The 20309-nt window shown below is 49.1% G+C and overlaps 2 protein-coding genes and 1 non-coding gene across 4 annotated transcripts in view; 1 reads left to right on the top strand and 2 right to left on the bottom strand.

The window, feature by feature from the left end:
• Positions 1-7891: 7891 nt before the first annotated feature.
• On the bottom strand, positions 7892-16298 carry LYSMD4 (LysM domain containing 4). Of its 2 annotated transcripts, none has more exons than XM_048481661.1 (3): positions 15965-16298; positions 11418-11705; positions 7892-8899 (listed from the first exon to the last, which is right to left on the bottom strand). In XM_048481661.1, exons 1-3 carry the CDS (start codon positions 15965-15967, stop codon positions 8315-8317), a joined length of 876 nt encoding a protein of 291 aa, XP_048337618.1. In that variant the 5' UTR covers positions 15968-16298; the 3' UTR covers positions 7892-8314. The 2 variants fall into 2 exon arrangements, with proteins under 2 accessions (XP_048337618.1, XP_048337619.1); XM_048481662.1 differs by lacking the exon at positions 15965-16298 and adding an exon at positions 14635-14696.
• Positions 15819-15891, bottom strand: TRNAR-UCG. The gene has a single exon. It is a non-coding gene; the product is annotated as a tRNA-Arg (tRNA).
• POLG (DNA polymerase gamma, catalytic subunit) overlaps positions 15987-20309 on the top strand; it is a 53229-nt gene continuing 48906 nt past the window's right edge. The window contains exons 1-3 of the mRNA XM_048481647.1: positions 15987-17492; positions 17889-18534; positions 19218-19221. Coding sequence (XP_048337604.1) covers positions 17951-18534; positions 19218-19221 — 588 coding nt within the window. The 5' untranslated portion in view covers positions 15987-17492; positions 17889-17950. The remainder of the gene's footprint in view (positions 17493-17888; positions 18535-19217; positions 19222-20309) is intronic.

Here is a 20309-nt window from a genome sequence, read left to right as displayed (position 1 = left end):
ACATAACCGATACTGACTTGGCATGAATAGTGTATTTTCTTTTGAGAGGAAGAGTTTAACGTAGGCAATGCTTTAGGACACTAACGTATTGACGTGTATGCTGTGCGCACAAGAAATATATAGTAAATAAGGAACGTAATGACTCCTGCCAGATCAGCCATGGGAAAAAAGTTTGAAATTTAGAATGTGAAAGACTTAAAAAAGAAACCTAAAAGAAAACTTGTTAGATACTTTCCTCACTTTGCTGTGCAAGAATAAACACTGCTTTGCTATATTTAAATAAAAAAAGAAAAGCTTTTTTAAATATATATATATATATGTATTTGGTAAATGTTTGTAGTCAGCAGTTCACAGACGAAGCTGTTTTGCGGTTGAAGCCGTCTGGCAGCATAAGCTGGACTTTGTTGCCGTCTTTGAGATGAATCTTGAAGAAAAAAATATTGTTAATCTCCCCATCCCTCCCCCCATAAAATGTGGTGGTTTCTCTCCCCCCCTCATTATACAATAAATATTCTAGTGAACTTTTTATCAAATGGTTAAGAAAATGCTCGAAGTTGTTGTAAAATATTTGTATCTTGTATTCACTAAAGTAAAAATACTGGCTTTTACTGTGTACATTGGGCTATCTCATGTTTAGAACTTGAAGCTTTCTCGACGTTGCGCGTCGCTGTGTCTTCCTCGTGCCTAAACAAGATATATCTGCCCTCTCCTGTACCACGAAGACCTTTAGGCCAGTACAGCAAAGTATTTTATATCCCACCCTACTTTGCATGTTTTGGGCAAGTAATAACACGGTAGGATTTCAAAACAAATGTTTGCTAACTGAGTAACTGAAGTTCAGCCCCACAGCTTGGTTCACAACAACATGGGACCCCATTACTAATGTTTTCAGGGCACATGACCCTTTCCTTGGGCTTTTCTATGCTGGGGGTGCAGGAATAAAATGTTTCCTCCATTGAGTTCCACATTGTTTTTACCCCAAAACATTTTATTTGCAGCCAGAAAACGTTTCAAATGAATGCCCTTTTAAAGCGATTCTTTAGTTGAAGCATTTAAAAAATGGCTTTGTTTGCTTGTGTGGTTTCTCCAAGATGATCCACACACCTCTCTGCGGTCCCTGGATGGCCTCCTTGGTGCCATTTTCTCTGCTCGCTCTGTTCCCCCTCCCCGGGTTTTGGAGCCGCCTTCTTTTCCATTTTGGGGGTCCCGGCACAAATCCGCAGAGGACGCAGCCTCTTGTCCTGCTCTGCCTACGGAGTATCAGTGGCTTAAAGGAACAGCCTTCCATTTTGAATTCTGAGGCCCAGCTTTGCCGGCTTTGGAGGCAACATCAGGAGAAGCTCTTGGCCTCTGTGCCCTTTTGGGTGGGCCGTCCCCGACAACCGGTTGGTGACTGTGGGACAGGAGGCTGACCATCAAGGGTCTTATTCCACAGGGCCCTTCTCGCATTCTTACCCTCAACTTGCATCAGCCTGCTTAGGATCAATAATCTAACTATGCCTACCTCTGTTGCTTGGGATATATATATATTTTTAAACTGTCCCTCCTCTTCAATCTGCCTGTAGAAGACCAGTGGGCAAATTAAGCCCAATAGGAGTAGCAATTCAGCCACGAGGGTCTTGCTTTTACTGTTCAATAGGCAACAAACAGCTGTCTGTTCCTGAGTCAGACCCTTGGTCCAACAAGGTCAGGATTGCCTCCTCTGATCGGCAGCGGCTCTCTGGGGTCTCGGGCAAAGATCTTACACGTTGCAAATTACCTGGTCCTTTTCACTAGATGTCTAAGGATTGGCCTTGGGCGCTTCTGTATACAAAGGTGATTCTCTACCACTGGGCACATTGCCTTCCCAGGTACATCTGATAGCTCCCGTGGCTTAAAGCCCCTAGCCAGATTGGTGTAGTGGTTAAGAGCAGGTGGATTCTAATCTGGAGAACTGGGTTTGATTCCCCGCTCCTCCACCTGAGTGGCAGAAGATCATCCTGGTGAACTAGAGCAGGGTTTCCACACTCCCTCATTCCCTGCTGGGCTTATCTTCAAGCTAAAGGCCAAGAAGTTCTTTCAGGACTCTCTCTGGCCGTAATTCCCACTTCCACAAGGTGTCTGTTGTGGGGAGAGGAAGGGAAAGGAGCTTGTAAGCCATCTTGAGTCTCCTTACAGGAGAGAAGGGGTGTGTGTGTGTGTAAATCCAAACTCTTCTCTTCCTATAGAGCTGCTATAAGAACTTATTTTGTGTCTCTGGTTTAACCATGGATGTTCCCGTACAGTTATCAGAACGTGCTTTCTCTTGCACTAGTGTTTTTTTAAAAAAATATATCGTGGGCGTCTTTGGACTGAATCATCCCATTTTAAAAAGCCGATTTCCACTCCCGCCCTCGCTTCCTGGCCGTGATGGCTGCTTGGATTTATTAATGGACCCTGAAATCCATTCAGTTCCTTGAGCTAAAAATATTCCAGCTGCTTAAAAAGCAGTCTGCTGTCCCCCCCCCCCCCCCAGCTGTCTCCCCTGTGTTTCCAGTTTCTACGTGCTCTCTAAATCCACTCTCTTTAAAGCGAATTCATCCTCCCACTCTGAAAAAGCACAGCTTTAGAAGAATCTGGAAAGATCTTATAACTGCATACATTTAGAGGGGAGATAAAAAGGATGAGCGATAGCGAGAGATTTTTTTTATTTTCCCAAGTATTTTGTAAATATTGTCTTTTTAAAAACTTTCCTGTTGCCAAGAAACGTTGGGATTGAAACAGGTTTAACATCAGTTTCCACTGATTGGTTTGTAGTGTGTATCTTTGAAAGACCTGGATTTTATTTATTATTTTCCAAGGTTTGTAATAGTAGAGGTTCTGAGAAAGGAAGAAGGTTCTGAGAAAGGAAGAGTAGTCAGGAAGTTCTGTGTGGCACAACTCCCCCCGCCCCGCCCCGCCCCAATAAAATGTTCACCCCTCCTGTGTCCCACACCACAAGTCACCATTTTTTTTCTGTCTACAACCAAATCAATGCTTTAAAATTCGTAATAAAGAGCATCAAGGATTACTTCAGTCTCCTTGCTACATTGAATTTCCTCACTTTCTCTCTTTGGATGGTTTGACGTGTATGAGCATGCTGGAAACAAAAATCAGTGGGATGTATGAAAAGCAGAATTCTATAACCTGTAGAAGTTAGTATTTGTGCAATTCTACTTCTGCCAGGGTTGGATTTAGGACACAGAAGCCTTGGAAATCTTTCTTTTAAGGTGTTGTCGAAGGCTTTCACGACCAGAATCAACTGGGTGTTCCTGCCTTCCTGTGCTTCTCAGCCAGAATCTGAGTGGTTCAGACTTTTGTCAGTCTGCCTCCATGTAATGCGGCATCTTCAGAGATGTATTCACACTGCACCATGCAGAGAAACACAAGTAACTGTGAAATGCCTCTGAAGATGCCAGTCTTAGATGCAGGCAGAACATTCGGTGCAAAAACTATAAGACCATGGCCAGGAAACCCACAACAGAATTTTTTTAGTTTCGGATCAGATACTTTCCACACACTTTGAAACTGAAATTTCAAAAACACTTAAGGACTAGAAACTTAGATGAAACCAATATCCTCAAGAAGTTAGTTTCTGCGTTTTGTGTGGTGGAAAATGCTGTCCAGTCACAAATTTTATCATTTTATGATCACCCATGGAAGCTCTCAAGGCAAACAAAGGTGTCAAGGCATTCTATCCTCGCCACCAAACCAGGGCTGAGTACTGCTCTAGTCTCCTAAGATTGGACAATGTGGTGGTGCCTTAGTTATTTTTTTCCCTACTGTGGGAATAGAAAAAGGTAATGCACCCCACCTTGCCTCTGAATTGCTTGGCTTGTATCTACGATGCGGACATGTCTCAACAAAATTTCAGCAGATCCAGAGGAAAACCTCATGCAGCTGTTTCCTGCCCTAAAATTCCCTGGAATCATAACTGTCGTGTCGGTCTTTCTTTCTTCATGCTGCCGTAAAACAGAAGCTGTGTTCCCTTTCTTTTCCTACCACGTTTTCATGCATTTGGGAAGCATTTCCTTCTCCCAGCCAGATTTCTCCAGGAAAGTATTTTGCCGGGCAGTCGCAAGAACCACAAAATGGAAATTAATGCTCGGGGTTCTGGCATGAACCAAAGGGTAGATCTATTTTGGTCCCCTATATTCAAGTAGCTCTTTTCCAGGTGAGTTTTTCATAACGGGTTGGTGCTCTACCCATTTCCGTGGGCGTTAGGTTGCCAGTCCCGAGAAACCTGCCATACCGTATGAGCATCTCTGTATTGTCGAAGGCTTTCATGGCTGGATTCAACTGGTTGTTGTGGGTCTTCCGGGCAGTGTGGCTGTGGTAGATCTTGGTCCCTGGGCTGTTTTGCTCTGCACCGCAAGCAGGTAGGTATCTTCTGGGAGGTATCACAGAGAGAAGTCTAACCTCGTTTTTGACTGGAGATGCCAGGGATAGAACCTAGGACCTTCTGCAGTGGCATAGTGGTTAAGAGCAGGTGTACTGTTCTGGAGGAACCCACTGATTCCCCTGTTTGGCCACCTGGAGCTGTAGAAGGCCATCTTGGGGAATCTTAGATTAGCCTGCAACCTTGGCCACACGCCTAGCTGCAAGGACCTTGGGCGAGTCACAGCTTTTCTGAGCTCTCTCAGCCCCACCCAACCCACAGGATGTTTGTTGTGGGGGAGGGAGAGGAGATTGTAAGCCCCTTTGAGTCTCCTTACAGGAGAGAAAGGGGGGATATGAATCCAAACTCTTCTTTACTGCTTTCTCTTCTTTACTGCTGAGCCAAGGCCCCTAAAACAGTTTCCTTTTGAAGTGCTAATGGCAAAACCCTTGTTATGGATCCATTACACCAGATGGCTGCTATACAAGATCTCTCTGTGCTACCTTGGGGTGCTCACCTGTCATTCAGTCCTGTAGACTGATTCTGGCTTACTGCTTGTCAGTGCATCCCGCCAGGACCCTCTCTGCAAGTTAAACGCCCAATCTGACAATCTGACCCCCAACAGCCAACTGAGGCACAGGAGAGGTTCACTGACCTTCGTGCACTAGGTGCTGCCTTTGCACCCCCTGAAGTGAATCGTCGAGTTGGAAGAGACCCCAAGGGCCATCAAGCCCAACCCCCTGCCATGCAGGAACACACAATCAGAGCAGTCCCAACAGATGGCCATCCAGCCTCTGTTAAAACCCCAAAGTAGGAGACTCCACCACACCCCGAGGCAGTTAATTCAAACAGCCCTGACAGAAAGTTCTTCCTAATGTTTAGGTGGAATCTCTTTTCCTGCACCTTGAATCCATTACTCTGTGTCCTAGTCTCTGAGGCAGCAGAAAACAAGCTTTATCCCTCTTTGACATGGCATCCCTTCAAATATCCCTCTTCAACATGGCATCCCATTTATCCCGCTGGGGCGGGATAGATGGCAGCGGTGACGCCAACGACAGCAAGTTGCACTTGGGACATGGCGAGTGCGCCTCCTTCCTTCCTTCCTTCCTTCCTTCCTTCCTTCCTTCCTTCCTTCCTTCCTTCCTTCCTTCCTTCCTTCCTTCCTTCCTTCCTTCCTTCCTTCCTTCCTTCCTTCCTTCCTTCGACATCCTTTCCCCTCCTTCCCAGGCTCCAGACGAGGGAGCCACAGTACAAGGGTGAAAGAGCCGCATGCAGCTCTGGAGCCGCGGGTTGCCAACCCCTGATCTAGACCAGGGGTAGGGAACCTTTAACACTCAGAGCCATTTGGACCCGTTTTCCATAAAAAAAGAAAACACTTGGAACCGCAAATAATTTTTGACATTTAAAATAAAGATAACACTATATATATAGGGGTTTTTTAACCTTTTACTCCGCTCATTCTGAGAAGTGCATGGATGCGCCCGCCCTGCTGCTTGCAGGGCGGGCAAGGATGAAGCCGGTGGCTCGGTCTCACCGGCCGCCGGGAAAGCCCCCGCCCCACTCCAACGGGGCGGGCGAGAGGGGAAGCCCGCAGCGTGGCCCAGCCGACCGTGGGCAGTTGGTGCACCCGCCCTGCTGCCTGCAGGGTGGGCAAGGATGGGGGCAGCGGCTCGGCTCGTGGAGCCACAGTGCAAGGGCAGAAGAGCCACATGCGGCTCTCAAGCCACAGGTTCCCTACCCCTGATCTAGACTATACTTTTACTGACACATCCCAGAATCGCATTGGCTTTCTTTGCCACCGCATCACACTGCTGACTCATGTTCAGTTTGTGGCCCACTAAGACTCCCAGATCCTTTTCACATGTATATGTAACCATTGCTGGCTTGACCTGAATTTATGGCTGCTTTGTGATGTTTAGACAACCAGGCCGCCCCTGACATGCTGGTGCCATGGGAAAGAGTTATTATCTGACTCCTGGGCTAGCTGCCAGGCGGCTCCACATTGTTATCTGCTGCTGATAGTTTAGCCTTGGTGCTGGGTACAAGCAGATTCAACAATTAGCAGATTTCTGCTGAGAATATGGGAGGGGGAATTCCAGGGGAATAAATGTGTAACCAGAATGTATGTTTGACAGAACTGACTTTGACCTGACCGTCTGGGCTTGTGTTCCCACAATAAAGACCACTGAATCATTTACCAGTCTGATTATTGGACCAAGTTCCCAGGATCTAACAAGGTTTCGTCAGCCCCTCATAAGCAGAGGCATATCGAGGGGAAATGGCACTTGGGGGCAATACCTGGTCAAGGTCCCTGCCCCCCACTTATGGCGGCTGCTCAGGAGGATGCCGCGGGGGCAGGCCGGCTGCTGCCCTCCTCATCAGCAGGGAGGCTGGGGAGGGCAGGAGTCCAGAGCACCCTCTTGGAGGGGGGGCTCCTGGCCGAATGGTGGGGCCTGGCCTCAGCGGCGCATCTGGTGTGATCCCCGGCCTCGGGTGAGGGGTGCAGCTGGAGAACATTGGTGTGATCCCACAGCGAGGGAGAGGCCTCCTGGCTGGGCCCAGGTGCCAGTGCAATCCCCTAGCGGGCGAGGCCTCAGGTGCTGGTGAGCGGTGCCCCAGTGGGGGGGAGCCACTGGGCGCCGGCCGGTTTGCCGTGCTGTGGGCGAGGCCAGGCATGGGCACCCGGCTAGTGACCAAATGGCATGCGCCCGGGGACATGGCCCCTGCTCATAAGACCTTGCTTTGTGCTTGGGTGTGGGGGGGGGGGAGGAAGAGCAGCCCACCCCTCTCCCTGTTCCTTCCGCAGCTCTGTCTGGTCTTCTGAAAAGCACAAGCTCTTTGTCTGACTAAGGGATCTCCAACTGTCTGAAAATCTTATTGGTCTATAACAGTGGTGGCGAACCTATGGCACTCCAGATGTTCATGAACTACAATTCCAATGGGAGTTGTAGTCCATGAACATCTGGAGTGCCACAGGTTCACCACCACGGGTCTACAGGGTGCTACTGGAGTAACGTGCTTGCTCCGGAAACAGTTGCTTTGGCCTGCTCAACCAATATAAGCAAGCTCTCAGAGAGAAGACCCATAGGAAGTAGCACCTTCTCTTGTTCCTTCTACCACTCCTATGTGAGGTGGGATTTGAGTGTTCTCACTCCCCCTACAAAAAAGAGAAACCCTTTCCTGCACTTGGATGATATCTTTAAATGCGGGCAGAACCCCATCTCAAGATTCTCACAAGGAGTGTGACAAGCAGGCTCTATTAACTAGAGCCAGTGTGGTGTAGGGGTTAAGATTCCCCCACACCTCCACATGAAGCCTGCTGGGTGACTTTGGGCCAGTCACAGTCCTCTCTGAACTCTCTCAGCCCCACCTACCTCACAAGGTGTGGGGAGAGAAAGTGAAGGTGATTGAGGTTCCTTAAGGTAGAGAAAAACAAAGCATAAAAACGAACTCTTCTTAAAAAAAAACATAGATCGTAAACACATGTTCGTAAACACAGACTTGATAGGCGGTGGCTGCTGTGGTGACACAGAGTTTTAATAAATCACCTCTGAAGTAATTGTTTTTAATTTCCCAAAGTGTGGTGAGCTTCTTCCTCAGCCGTAAAGGCCTGAAAAGTGACACAAGAAACCAACCAGATACGACGGCAGCCAAACTGATCGTTGAAACAGTCTGATGCTTGGTAAGGCCGACGGGGCATCCCATTTTGACAGCCAAAGGAATTGTGTATTTGAGAGAGAAATGAAGGGCAGCTGTTAGGCAGTCTTTTGCTGACCAAGATGGCAAACCCCGCTTTTTCCTACCTGATTGGGACAGTACCATGTTTAAATGCACGGCAGAGACGCTGTCTATTTTCTTGACTTCAAGAGTCCTATTTCTCCTCAGCCTCTTTTTGAGTTCAGGTCCATCCACTTACGAGCTCCTTTACCAATTTTTTTTTTATTCTCCTGACAAGACGACAGCTTTTGTTTTAGGGGCTTGAGAGGTGGGCGGGGGGTCAGCTGCTAAAACAGGGAGTGGCATTTCTGTCCCTGACCCGCGCAATGAGCTGTTGATGGGAACGGTGGTGTTGGAGGTGTCAGCAGCCACTCCCAACGCTTGTGTTTTGAAATAAACAATATAAAACACGGGCAAAACGATTCCAACCAAAAGCATAACAACGACAGCGTTCCACCACTGGATCCCACAATCCGCTCCGCTGGTGGGCGTCTTCGGCCCTGGAGGCGACCAGTTTGGCGTTTCTATGCAATAGTCTGAGCTGAAACAGGTTTTGGCCTGTGCCGCTTGTTCGATATTGTGGTCAATCCCTCGGAAATACTGATCAATGTGCTGATCTGCTGAGCTGTTCCCTGCACTTGGCAATTCAGTCACTTCAACGGATAACAAACCAGAGCTCTGTGAAGCCAAACACGTTTTGCTCGTCTCGGTTAAGATGCCATTGACCTTAACTGGAATCTTGATGGATTTTAGAGCATACAGGTCCTGTTCCCGGATGAAGTTGTTGATCCGCTTGATATCTGCAACCTGGGAAATCCAGAAAAAGATCAGTTACTAGAGCGGAATAATAACAGTTTGGATTTATACCACACTTTTCTAAATCATCAGGAGTCTCAAAGTGGCTTACAAACTCCTTGCCTTCCACAGCAGGCACCTTGTGAGGTAAGTGGGGCTGTCAGAGTTCTGAGAGACCTGTCACTGGCCAAGGTCACCCAGCAGAAGTGGGGAAATAAACCTGGTTCACCAGATTGGAAGAATGGGGAAACAACGCGGTTCTCCAGATTAGAGTCCACTGCTTTTAACTCATAGACATGCTGGCTCCCCCCCTCCCCCAAGTCATAAAGAAAAGGCATCTTCCCAAACCCCAGTGTGAAAGGACAATGTAACCCCTGGTGTGATAGGACAACGTACAGAGTCTAAAACTAAGAAAAAGTTTCTACCCCGTAGGGACATTCCACAATTCTTTCTTGAATTTTCAGCTTTTTGCATAAAATCAAGGCTCTAGCCCTCTTACTCAAGGAAATATGGAAAAACAGGAGGGCATAATTCTACCCAAATGTCTGGTATCCAGTAAAAGGGTTCTGGCTATTGACTGCCAAGGCCCCGGGGTTGTTGATAAACAGTTGGTGCTAAAAATTAAAAGCGCTGATGTTTTATTCAGGCTCAGTTTACTACAATCCCACACAAACATTTCCTGTGCTTTTGTGCCTCTGCCAAGACAATTTAATATTGGCCGAGATTGCCCAGCAGGCTTCATGAGAAGGAGCAGGAAAACAAATCCCAATTGCTAGATTTTTATCTGCTGCTCATGTGGAGACGTGGAGAATTAAACCTGGTTCTCATTTTTAAAAAAGAGTATAGATAATAGCCTTCCTCCATCTCACTGTAGAAGAAGAATTCTATTTGCTACTGGTTAAGGACCAAAGAATTTCCAGTAACGTAGCCCAGTTTTGTGTTTTAGTAAATACATACAGGAGACTAGGTGGACAGGAGACCATCACATCTTTTAGAATGTTAAAATGAGTTCTATTTTATATTTTAACTACCTTACCTCTTTCTTTGTAAATTATCTGTGTTTTGGCCTTTTATGAATTATTGTATTTCTGGTTTGTTGCAAGGGGGGGGGGGTTTGTTCTCCACAGTCTCTAGGCATCGTGTGGTCAGACCATTGCGCTAACTACCTGTACATCCTCAACGACCCCAAACAATGCAGAGCATATTAGCTCATTTCAACACTCTGCCTAATGCTATGACATTCGGTAGATACAATAATATCTATGAGTACAGGGTAAAATGGCTGTGGTTGAGACTGTCCAGCATGTACTTTTAGAGTGCCCTAGCTATGTCTCTCTTTGTTCCATGTATATCTATCCCTTGATAGAGGGATCAGATCCCGATGGGTCGTCATCATCTATTATGAACTTTTAATTAATGGTTCTTGTGATCTTATTTGTGAGAATGTTGCAAGCTTACTTGGCTAAGCAAAATTATTCTTCACAAAATAATCGCAGTTAATTACTTTATGTGCATCCATTTATAGGGGTTTGTATGTGGACATCCAATGTATATTTAATGTATTTCTGGTTGTTAACCGTAAATAAACCTCTCTCTCTATCTATCATGTCACCCTATTCTCCAGGTTATAGTCCACCTGCTGTTAACCAACACATCACACTTTAAAGTTTGAAAACACTACACATCTCCTGTTCTGATTGATTGTCATAATGTTCTCTGTAGCTTTGGGATTTTTTTCTTTGTTTCTATTCCTTCCATCAACTACAGAGCATTTTTTAAAAAACAGCTGGTGTGGTGGCAAGCCAATAAAAGGACCGGGAATGTTTCAAATGAACGAAGATCTAGGTGACAGCACCTGGGAGTGGCTTTTTCTGTCGAACACCAGCCCTGTGACCAGATGTCTACTTGGTGTGGGGGAACGGGACAAACCAGAGTGCTTCTCTGGGTTGACGACACCCTGAACCGGAAATGTAAGTCTATTAAGTGTGCAGCTGAAAAGCCGAACAGAGTAACACCGGCTATTGCTTCTTTCAGACGGAGCAACTCCTTACAACAACAACAACAATAAAACCATTAATAGGCATCAATAAAATACAAAATCGAAAACAAACAGTCCAAAAATCTGAAATATAGGGGAGGATCAGAATACCAAAACCTTTCCCAGGAAATCTGCAACCATCTCCAATATCACGGATGAACCATTATTTAACAAAACACAAGCCCAACGACTAGGAGTGGAATGCCTTAACAGAGGAGGGATAATACAGTGAAATTCAGGTCTAAAATCAGCGTATTTGGGACAATCAACATAAAATGTGCAGCATCATTTCAGGAGTATCGGTGCAATGAGAGCAAACCCAGTCCTGTATAGGGGTCCTCGGAAATCACCCTTGAGGAAACGCTGAGGGGAAAGAGTCGCACCTAGCTCTAGCCCACCTCTGTCTGCGATTGAATAGAATCTTTCAATAGCAGGCCATTTGCACTTTGGTATGGATAATACCAAAGTATATAGGTGAGCACAGCTCCTTACTTGACAACCGTATTGGAGCGCCAACTTATTTAAACTGTCTTCTTCGGTGACTTCCTTCTCCAGCAACATCACGTCTCCGACTTTCTGCCGGCTGGCGTCGCTCCTCCGTTGCTCTCTCCCCCTCGCTCTCAGTTCCATGATGTCCAGTTCCTCCTCTGAGGAGGACTCCGAATCGGCCGGCCCGTTTCTGAACAAGGCAACCTGGCTGCTCGGGAATCTTCGGATGGTGGCTGGGGCTTGGAAGGGCCGTGTCAGGCGCTCATTTAGTCTCATTGTTTTCACCAGCCTCTGCAAGAGAAAATGAGTTTTGTTTCATAGTGCTCAAACCGAACTTGGCTCACCTGTAATCATGAGTTATGATGCGTATAAATAATTGTTGTCTGATGTTATAAGTTCCTTTATTTGTTTGTTGATGTTACATAGCATTGTATTTAGCACCTTTACCACTGTGTTCATTTGTGTTTATGTGCATCCTCAAATTAGTTTTTTCACATCTTCACGTATTAAATAGATTTAGCAGCTGAGTATAGCGCGTCTTGTTCTTAATTACCCAGTTGTTACGTTGCACTTGAATCACTGATTTTCTTCACCTGTAATAAGGCCAGAATAGCAGGGGCTTTCCAGGGTCTTGAGTCCTTCATATCACTGACTACGCTAATCTTTCAATTGCAGATTTTGGGGATCGGAATCGGGGTCCTCTACATACGAAGCAGATGTTTTACCACTACTGTTGGCCTTCCCTGGAATTTATTTTCATGCACAAATCTGCCCTGGTCCTTCAACGTCAGTATGGACTACTTCGGCACCAGCTCTACGGGGTCTCGGGAGGAGGCCTTTCACATCACCAAACACTGGGTCTTTTTAGCTGGTGATGCCAGGAATTGAAGAAGAGGAGTTCGGATTTATGTCTCACCTATCTCTCCTGTAAGGAGACTCCAGGAAGCTTACAAACTCATTTCCCTTGTGAGGTCAGAAGGGGTGAGATAATTTTGGGAGAACTACAACTGTCCCAAGAGCAACCATCAGGCTTCATGTGGAAGAGAAGGGAACAAATCCAGTTCACCAGATAAGAGTCTGCTGAGAGCCAGCTTGGTGTAGTGGTTAAGAGTGGCCAATCTGGAGAACCGGGTTTGATTCTCCACTCCTCCACCTGAGTGGCAGAGGCTTATCTGGTGAACTAGATGTGTTTCCTCACTCCTACATTCCTGGTGGGTGACCTTGGGTTAGTCACAGTTCTCTCTGAACTCTCTCAGCCCCACCTGCCTCACAAGGTGTCTGTTGTGGGGAGAGGAAGGGAAAGGAGCTTGTAAGCCACCTTGAGTCTCACCTTGTAAGAAGAGAAAGGTGGGATATAAATCCAAACTCTTGTTCTTCTTCTTGACTTGGAAGAGTGGGGAATTGAACCCGGCTCTCCAAATTAGAGTCCACTGCTCTTAACCACGACACCACCCTGGCTCTGAGGCCTTCAGCATGGTCTGCCTCTGAGCCACAACTCTTCCCTACGAGAATGTTTCTTCTCACGTGTAGTCAAAACTGGCATCCTGGGCCCCTCTATCATTCTACCTGCCTCAGAGGGGCTTCACTGCAGGAAAGGTGGACGACGCACATGAAACGTCCTTCTGTTTGTTTATTTTTATTACATTCCATAGGCTGGAGATGTCGGGAACTGAACCTGGGACCTTTCTCCATGCCAAGTGGATGCTCTTCCATTGAGCCACGCCCCCCCCCTCCCACTCTAATATAACATAATGAGTTGATATGAGGCAGACCTGTTGTCTACTCAAACCAGAAATAGCTTTCAGGTGTTTTGGGTTTTTCACATCATCTCCTGCCAAATCTTTTTATCAGAGAAGCCAAACACTGAATCTGGGACCTTCCGCATGCAAAGCGACAGCATGGCCTAGTGGTTAAGAGCGATGAACTCTGATCTGGAGAACCAGGCTTGATTCCCCACTCGCTCCACCTGAACAGCACGACTCTTAACCGGTGAACTGGGTTTATTTCCCCACTCCTTCACAGGAGTTATGGTTTTTAATCTGGTGATCCAGGTTCAATTCTCCCAATGGTGTATCTGTAGGAGACAGACAATCCAGGTGCCACGTTCAAGGGTCACATGGGGGTGCATTGGGGTGGTCCCTGTCCCCATCTGCCCACTGCAGTTCTTTCTGCTGGAACAGAAGGAACTTTGCTCGCCCACCACCACAGTTGCTCTCGCCTGCCCCCCTCCCCACCTGCTGCAGTTGTTTCCACCTGCCTGGAGCAAGAAGAGCCAGATGCCACTTCTCCCCCCACCCCACCCCAGTAGCAATTTGGGGGGGGCAGGTACGCCACTGGATTCCCCACTTTTTCCAAATGAAGCCTGCTGGGTGACTACAGTTCTCTCCCAACTCTCTCAGCCCCACCTATTTCACATGATGTCTGTTGAGGGGAAAGGAAGGGAAAGGAGTTTGTAAGGCCCCTTGAGTCTCCTTACAGGACAGAAAAACAGGGTGTAAATCCAAACTCCTCTTCTTCCCTTCCACTTAGATGGGTCCCAAATCAAGACCTTTCCCAGCACCTCCTGCCCGGTCCTTTTAAATGGACATGCCGGGAATAGAACCTCTGATCTTACGCACACCAACCAAAAGCTGTACCACCCAGCAAGAACCACTGCAGCATCATTTTAAAAAAGCTCCCTTTAACGCAACTGATTCATAAAGCAACTTTAACACCTTGACACCAATTCAGGTGAGCAGGTCCATCCAGCCATGTATTGCTTGCTCGGGCTGGCAGCCGCTGTTGCTTCCAATTGCCCCTCCCCCAGAGGTCTCTCTCAACATCAGAGGGGGAGGGGAGGATTTCGGGAAGCCAAACACAAGCTCTGAGTCCTTCCTTTGGTGTTGAAGGCGTACCCCCCCCCCACACACCCCTGCAGGGTTGGCCGCCTTCCATTCCTGTCCCAGAATCGGCGCCTCTTTTCCGGGCAATGTCCAAGCAAAGAGCCAACTCGGGTAGAAATTACCCCTCTCTAGCATGAATCCCCCGCATTTTTCCTGACCCCCCCCCCCCGCCAAGCATTCCAGCAAGTGGTTAGCCGCCCTGAAGGTCTTGGCTCAACCAACCCCCTCCCCCAAATCCCAACCCTTAAGCAAGAATTGGCACCCCAAGGCTCCCCTCCTAACCTCGGGGGGGGGCCTTAATTTAGCGTCTCCCCCACCCCCTTTTTTCCCTGGCTAACCTGGCTTTGCAACACTTCTGTCTTCCAGCAGCCTCTCTCTGAGCGCAGCCGCACTTGCTGTTCGCCCCTTCGGCTCCGAATTGGCTGAGAGTCCCACGCAAGGCGGGCCAGGAGAAGATCTCAACCAATCGCCGGCCGGAGGAGGCAGGGCCAGGGTGGAGAGGCCGAAGTCAGGCTCGGGGGAGCGGTCAGCGCTGGACCCTGGACCAGGCGGGGGCGGGCTGGCATTTAAAGGGCCAGCAGCCCCCAATTTCCCTTGGGAGCCCCCTCCCTAATAGAGATCCAGAGGCAGGCATTCACTGGTACCCCGTTGTGACAGGTTGCCAATTCAGGTGGGGAGAAATGGGGGGGGGGGGTTTTCCTCCGGATCGGGCCCTCTCTGCCCCCCTCCCTGCCCCCCAAGTCCGGCGCGACTTGGGAAGCATGGAAGGGGCGATGTCCCAGGAGATCTGCCCCCCCCCCCCCCCGCTTTCTATAGCCTATTGCATTCCCCCAATTGCATTCCCCCCCGCATTGGACTTTACTGCTAGTTGTTCCTGATGGGTAATCCAGTCATTCCTTTTGGTCCACCCCCTTCAACTGGGTGCATAAACTGGCCAAACTGGGATACTTTGCAGAGGGTCCAGCGCTCTTACCCTGAGTAAGAGCGCTTCTGCTATTCTTTCATAGGTCCCCACACCAGGTCTCCTGAAATTGTGTTCGGTTTTTTGGGGGACTGTATTGCAAGAGCCTGCTTCTGGGTCCGGAAGATATTCAACAGGTCATGCTGCTGCATTCCCAGGGTGAAGCTTCCCCTGTGTGATTTCTCTGTATGTCAAACCCTCGTGTAAGTTTCAAAGATATTGACCAGGCTTGTTCTGTCCCAGTTTAACATGCTAAAATCTATAAGCATTTTCTCTCTCTCTTGGAGGGGGGTGGGGGGGTTCATGCATAGATGACGTTTAGAGACCAGAACTGCTGTCTGGAGAAAAATGCGAGAATGCCAATTTAACTCCTTAGCAATTTAGGAAGAGGAACTATGCTAAAAAAAATTAATAATGCAGAGGCAGGCTCCACAAATTAACGTGCCCAGAAAAAGAGACTTCACATTTCAACAGAAGGTGGTGCACAATGTTATTTAAAAAATCTCAATTTCCAGGTGGGAAAAACAAATCATTTGCAAATATTAAAACTAACGCTCGTTGCGACCGCGGCAGGACTCGAACCTGCAATCTTCTGATCCGAAGTCAGACGCCTTATCCATTAGGCCACGCGGCCACTTTACGAAGCAATGTCTACTAGAGTACTAAAGGAAGTCACAGAGCGGTAACTCGCTCACTCAGGAACATACCATCTCTTTGAGGGGGGGGAGATAAAAACAGAAGCCGGAGGCGCCCCAGCTCACGTAAAAGCCGCTCCTTTTTGTTGCTTAAGCCGAAAGTTCTTCGGTTCCAGATTCGGGGCTCGTGCCAAGGGGATGCTCCCCGTTCCGTGCCTCTTGGCCCACCCCTGCATCGGACGACCCCATTGTGGCGAGGCCGTGAGGAGGAGCAAAATGGCGGCCGCGAGGAGTTTTTGCCGGGCCGGAGAGTGGCTGTTCGGGGAGGGTGCCCGGCGAGAGAGAAGAGTCTGCGTTCGGGAAGGAGAAGGCTACCCACCAAAAGCAACTCAGTTAGTGAGCGTTGAGGGGGTAGAAAGGGGAAGAGCAGCCATATTGTAGGGTTGCCAGCTCCAGGGTAGGAAATAACTGGAGATTTTGGGGGTGGAGCCTGAAGAGGGCGGGCTTGGGGGGGGGGGCTTCAATAAGGTAGAAAGCCAAGGAATCCGTCGTCCAAAGTGGTCATTTTCTCCAAAGGAAAGGATCTCTCTTGCCTGGACTTGAGTTCTAATTGTGAGAGATCTCCAGCCACCACCTGGAGGTTGGCAATCGTAATATAGGGGGAGGAAGCACTTTGTGGAGACCCTTTTCTGGTTGTGGAGAGGACAGGGACAGCATTAATTTATTTGGAGAGAGGTATAGGAGTTAAATAGGGAGGGGGCTTGTATGGGGGATAACCTCAGTTACATTTGGGTGTGGTTAGTTTCTGGGGGGGGGGGGGGGGGAAGAGCAGCCCAGTAAGGCTGGGGAGATTTTGCCTGCCAAGGGGGAGGGTCCTAATAGAATTGCCAACAGAAGCCACCTGGAGATCTCCCATTACTGAAATTGACCAATATCAGTTCCTCTGCAGAAAACGACCACTTTAGAACATTATACCCTGCTGAGGACCCTCCTCAGTCCACAACCCCCCCTCCCCAGACTCTGCCCCCCCCCCCAATTTCCAGGTGTTTCCTCACCCAGACCTGGCAACCCTGCGATCTGAACAGGGTGGGAGAAGTAAGAGGGAAGGAGCAGGAAGAGGGAAGCTACTTTTGATTCTGGGTGAATTTGGCCGAATCTGGGTTGCCAGGTGCCCCCAGCCACCTGGGGGTCCAGTTGCAAGGCCCAGGTTGGGAAACACCTGCAGATGTGGGGAAGGCAGAGATCTCACTGGGGGTCAATGCCATAGAGTTAGACCCCGCATTCCAAAACATCCATTTTCTCCAGCGGAACTGATCCCTGTAGTCTGGAGAGGAGCTGTAATCCCCGGGGGTCCCCTGATCTCGCCTGGAGACTGGCACTCCCAGACCGAACTCTAGGAATTCTGTTGCATGCAGCAAAACAGCCCTGGGGCTCAATGCTGGTGCTTAAAATCTGAGTGGGGGAAAACCCCTTTTCTTCACAGTAGAGCCTTTATAAGGAAAGCATCCTCAGTTCAAGAAAACAAGTGAATTATATCCTTAACGTCCTGTGGATTCTCTGGACCTGGGTGCGAGAAGGAGCAGCTGTTGTTTTGAGATGGGTGAGAACAGCTCAGTGAATGTATTTATTTATTCCATTTATACCCCACCCTACACCAAAGTACCAGGGCGGTTTACATAATGGGATTAACAACACATGCCAGCTGGGAGACCTTGGGCTAGTTACAGCTCTCTCAGCCCCACCTACCTCACAGGGTGTTTGTTGTTGCGGGGAAGGGAAAGGAGATTGAAAGCCCCTTTGGGTCTCCTACAGGAGAGAAGGAGGGTATAAATCCAAATTCTTCTTCTTTTTCTTCTTAAAAGCCCCGTTAAAACACACAATCTGAAAACATAAACATTAAAAGCCACCATAAAAACATCCTTAAAAACAGTCAATTAAAACATCATTTAAAAAATCCCCATTTCAGTTCTTTTGCCCCCTTCTTGTTTCCTGACAGATCAGAGCTAGCCGTTGAATCAGAGTCTCATATGGTCTCTGGGCTGATGTGTCCTGGTGAAGATGAAATGCTTGCTGCGGCAGTCGTCACTGTTGGGTCTTTTCACATCATGCGCACCTCGGAGATGGTCTTCAGGTTCCTCTACCAGTCACCTGCTGCAGGAGGGGGATACCGGCACAGCCTCGGCCCAGCAGCGCACGAACCCCCTAGGGATCCAGATGCTCTCCAAGGGCCTCCATGAACAGATTTTCCGAGGTGCTCAGGTGCGTTACTCGGAGGAAGACGTCCAAAAAAGCGTGGAACACCTGCAGAGGCATGACCTGTGGGGAAAAGAGACCTCCATCATTCCAGATGTGGAGCTGCAGCTGCCCCGGATGTACGGGGCCAACATTGACGAACACTTCCGCGTTTTGGCGCAGAAACAGAGCTTGCCGTATTTGGAGGCCGCTAAGGAACTTCTGCAGAGCAGCATCCTCCCGATGCCTCAGGAGTGGGCTTGGGCAGGCGGATGGACACGTTACGGACCCAGTGGGGAGACAAAAACGGTGGACTTCCCTGACGAGCGAGCCCTGGTGTTTGACGTGGAGGTGTGCATGGAAGAAGGGCATTGCCCCACACTCGCCGTGGCTGTTTCCCCAAGTGCCTGGTAAGACGGAGACAGCTTTGGGGTAGGATGGGGCAGAATTCTTATGCCTATGGGAGGCAATATGACTAATGCTCTTCTTCAGTGTGTAGTGGTTAAGAGCAGGTGGATTCTAATCTGGAGAACTAGGTTTGATTCCCCACTTCTCCACCTGAATGGCAGGGGCCTATCTGGTGAACCAGATGTGTTTCTGCACTCCTACATTCCTGCTGGGTGACCTTGGGCTAGTCACAGTTCTTTGGAACTCTCTCAGTTCCACCTACCCACAAGGCGTCTGCTGTGGGGAGAGGAAGGGAAAGGAGCTTGTAAACCACCTTGAGTCTCCTGTAAGGAAAAAGGTGGGGTATAAATCCAAAACTGTTCTTCTTCATCGTCTTTTGTCTCCCAGCCCCATAATCCTTCCTTGGCTATCATCTTGCACTTTTTGGCTTTCACAGGTTGTGGTCTTTTTTGAGCTCCTGTCAGGGGCCTTGTAGTAATGCACTGCTGACCCAGCAGCGCCGTGGTAGAACGTTGGGACGCCAACGGACCTACGGCCTTCTGGTCGCACCGCACCCCCACTCCTCATCCCCCTATGAGTCACGGGTCATGAACTGTCTGGCTCAGTCACCGGGCGCAGGGACAATGGTCTTGCCCCCAGGTGAGGATTAGGCTCAAGCGGCTCACGCTCCCTCTCCGCCGCGTAGGCAGGTGAGATCATGCATCACATGATGATCTCCAGGGCTCCCGATCTTCCGCTCATCTCCCTACCCACCTCCTTTACACGCCCACACTGAACCCCGAATCAAAGGTGCCAGAGACCCGCAAAGAGCAGCGTTGTCAAGATCACGAAATCCCGCGCTTCCTGTTGCTGACGCTCTCCACCAGATGAAACCTCCTCCGCGTCTCGCCTATTCCTTAGCGACGACCCTGCGGGGATGACTACAAGCTGGTGCCGAAACCCGGGAATCCTCGAACCTCCACCCTGCTCACCGTCGCCTGGGAAAGGGCCATGATACCGAGATCCGCTGGATCGGCGCATCCAGGGACCACCGTTTCGGTGCTCGCCCTGTCCTCTGGATCGGCGCATCCAGAAGACATGGCGTCCTAGGACATTCTCTCGTCCGACGGAACACCCGGTGAGTATGGGAGCCCGCAAAAGCAGGGCTTATGACAAGCAAGTTGGCCGAGCTGAAAGCGTTAGCGAGAAATGCGGCAGGGTCCCCGTAAAGAGAAGGGAGCTGCGCAAATTGGTTGAGGAGATTGAAGCTCAGTGTCCATGGTACCCAGAGGGGGGGACATTGAATCTTAAGGACTGGGAAAACATCGGCGCGTACTCTTAAGCACAGAGCCTCGCGCGCCGATGTCTCACTGCTACTGGCGATGGAGACAATGTTATGTCGCCATGCATCGTACCACCGAACCTATGGCTCCCTTGCTGTAGGCCGCCCTCCTTTCGATCTTTCACCTTCAATTTCAGCCCCGGAATTTTCTCTATCCGGCTAAATTGGACGCCTGTCCTCCTTCTGCCCCCCTTGCTCCTTAGCCCATTTCAAATTCTCCAGCTGACTCAGCCGCCCCCTCCCCTTGCTCCGCCTTCATTTTTTTTCCAAAGCCACCGCGCCTCCCCGTCCAGCGCCACGTAATGGCGCGGGTTTCAAAACTCTCGCAGAGCGTATTAGCCGCGATCTGCAAAGGGAAGAAACCCTGGCGGAAGACGATGCCGATATTCTCGCATTATGCCCCGTCCATTTCACGAATACCGAGGGGGAGGATGGCGTTGTTATTTGAGTTGGCCG

Source organism: Sphaerodactylus townsendi, linkage group LG17 (genome assembly GCF_021028975.2).
Source record: "Sphaerodactylus townsendi isolate TG3544 linkage group LG17, MPM_Stown_v2.3, whole genome shotgun sequence".
Classification (NCBI taxonomy): Eukaryota; Metazoa; Chordata; class Lepidosauria; order Squamata; family Sphaerodactylidae; genus Sphaerodactylus; species Sphaerodactylus townsendi.
This window is presented reverse-complemented; position numbering and strand designations above follow the sequence as displayed.

What these genes read in the sequence shown, in the direction of transcription:
- LYSMD4 (XM_048481661.1), bottom strand. An exon ending in CGCTCCAATACGGTTGTCAA is followed by an intron (nt 8,900 to 11,417) that starts GTAAGGAGCTGT and finishes TGGATTTCCCAG; the next exon opens with GTTGCAGATATCAAGCGGAT.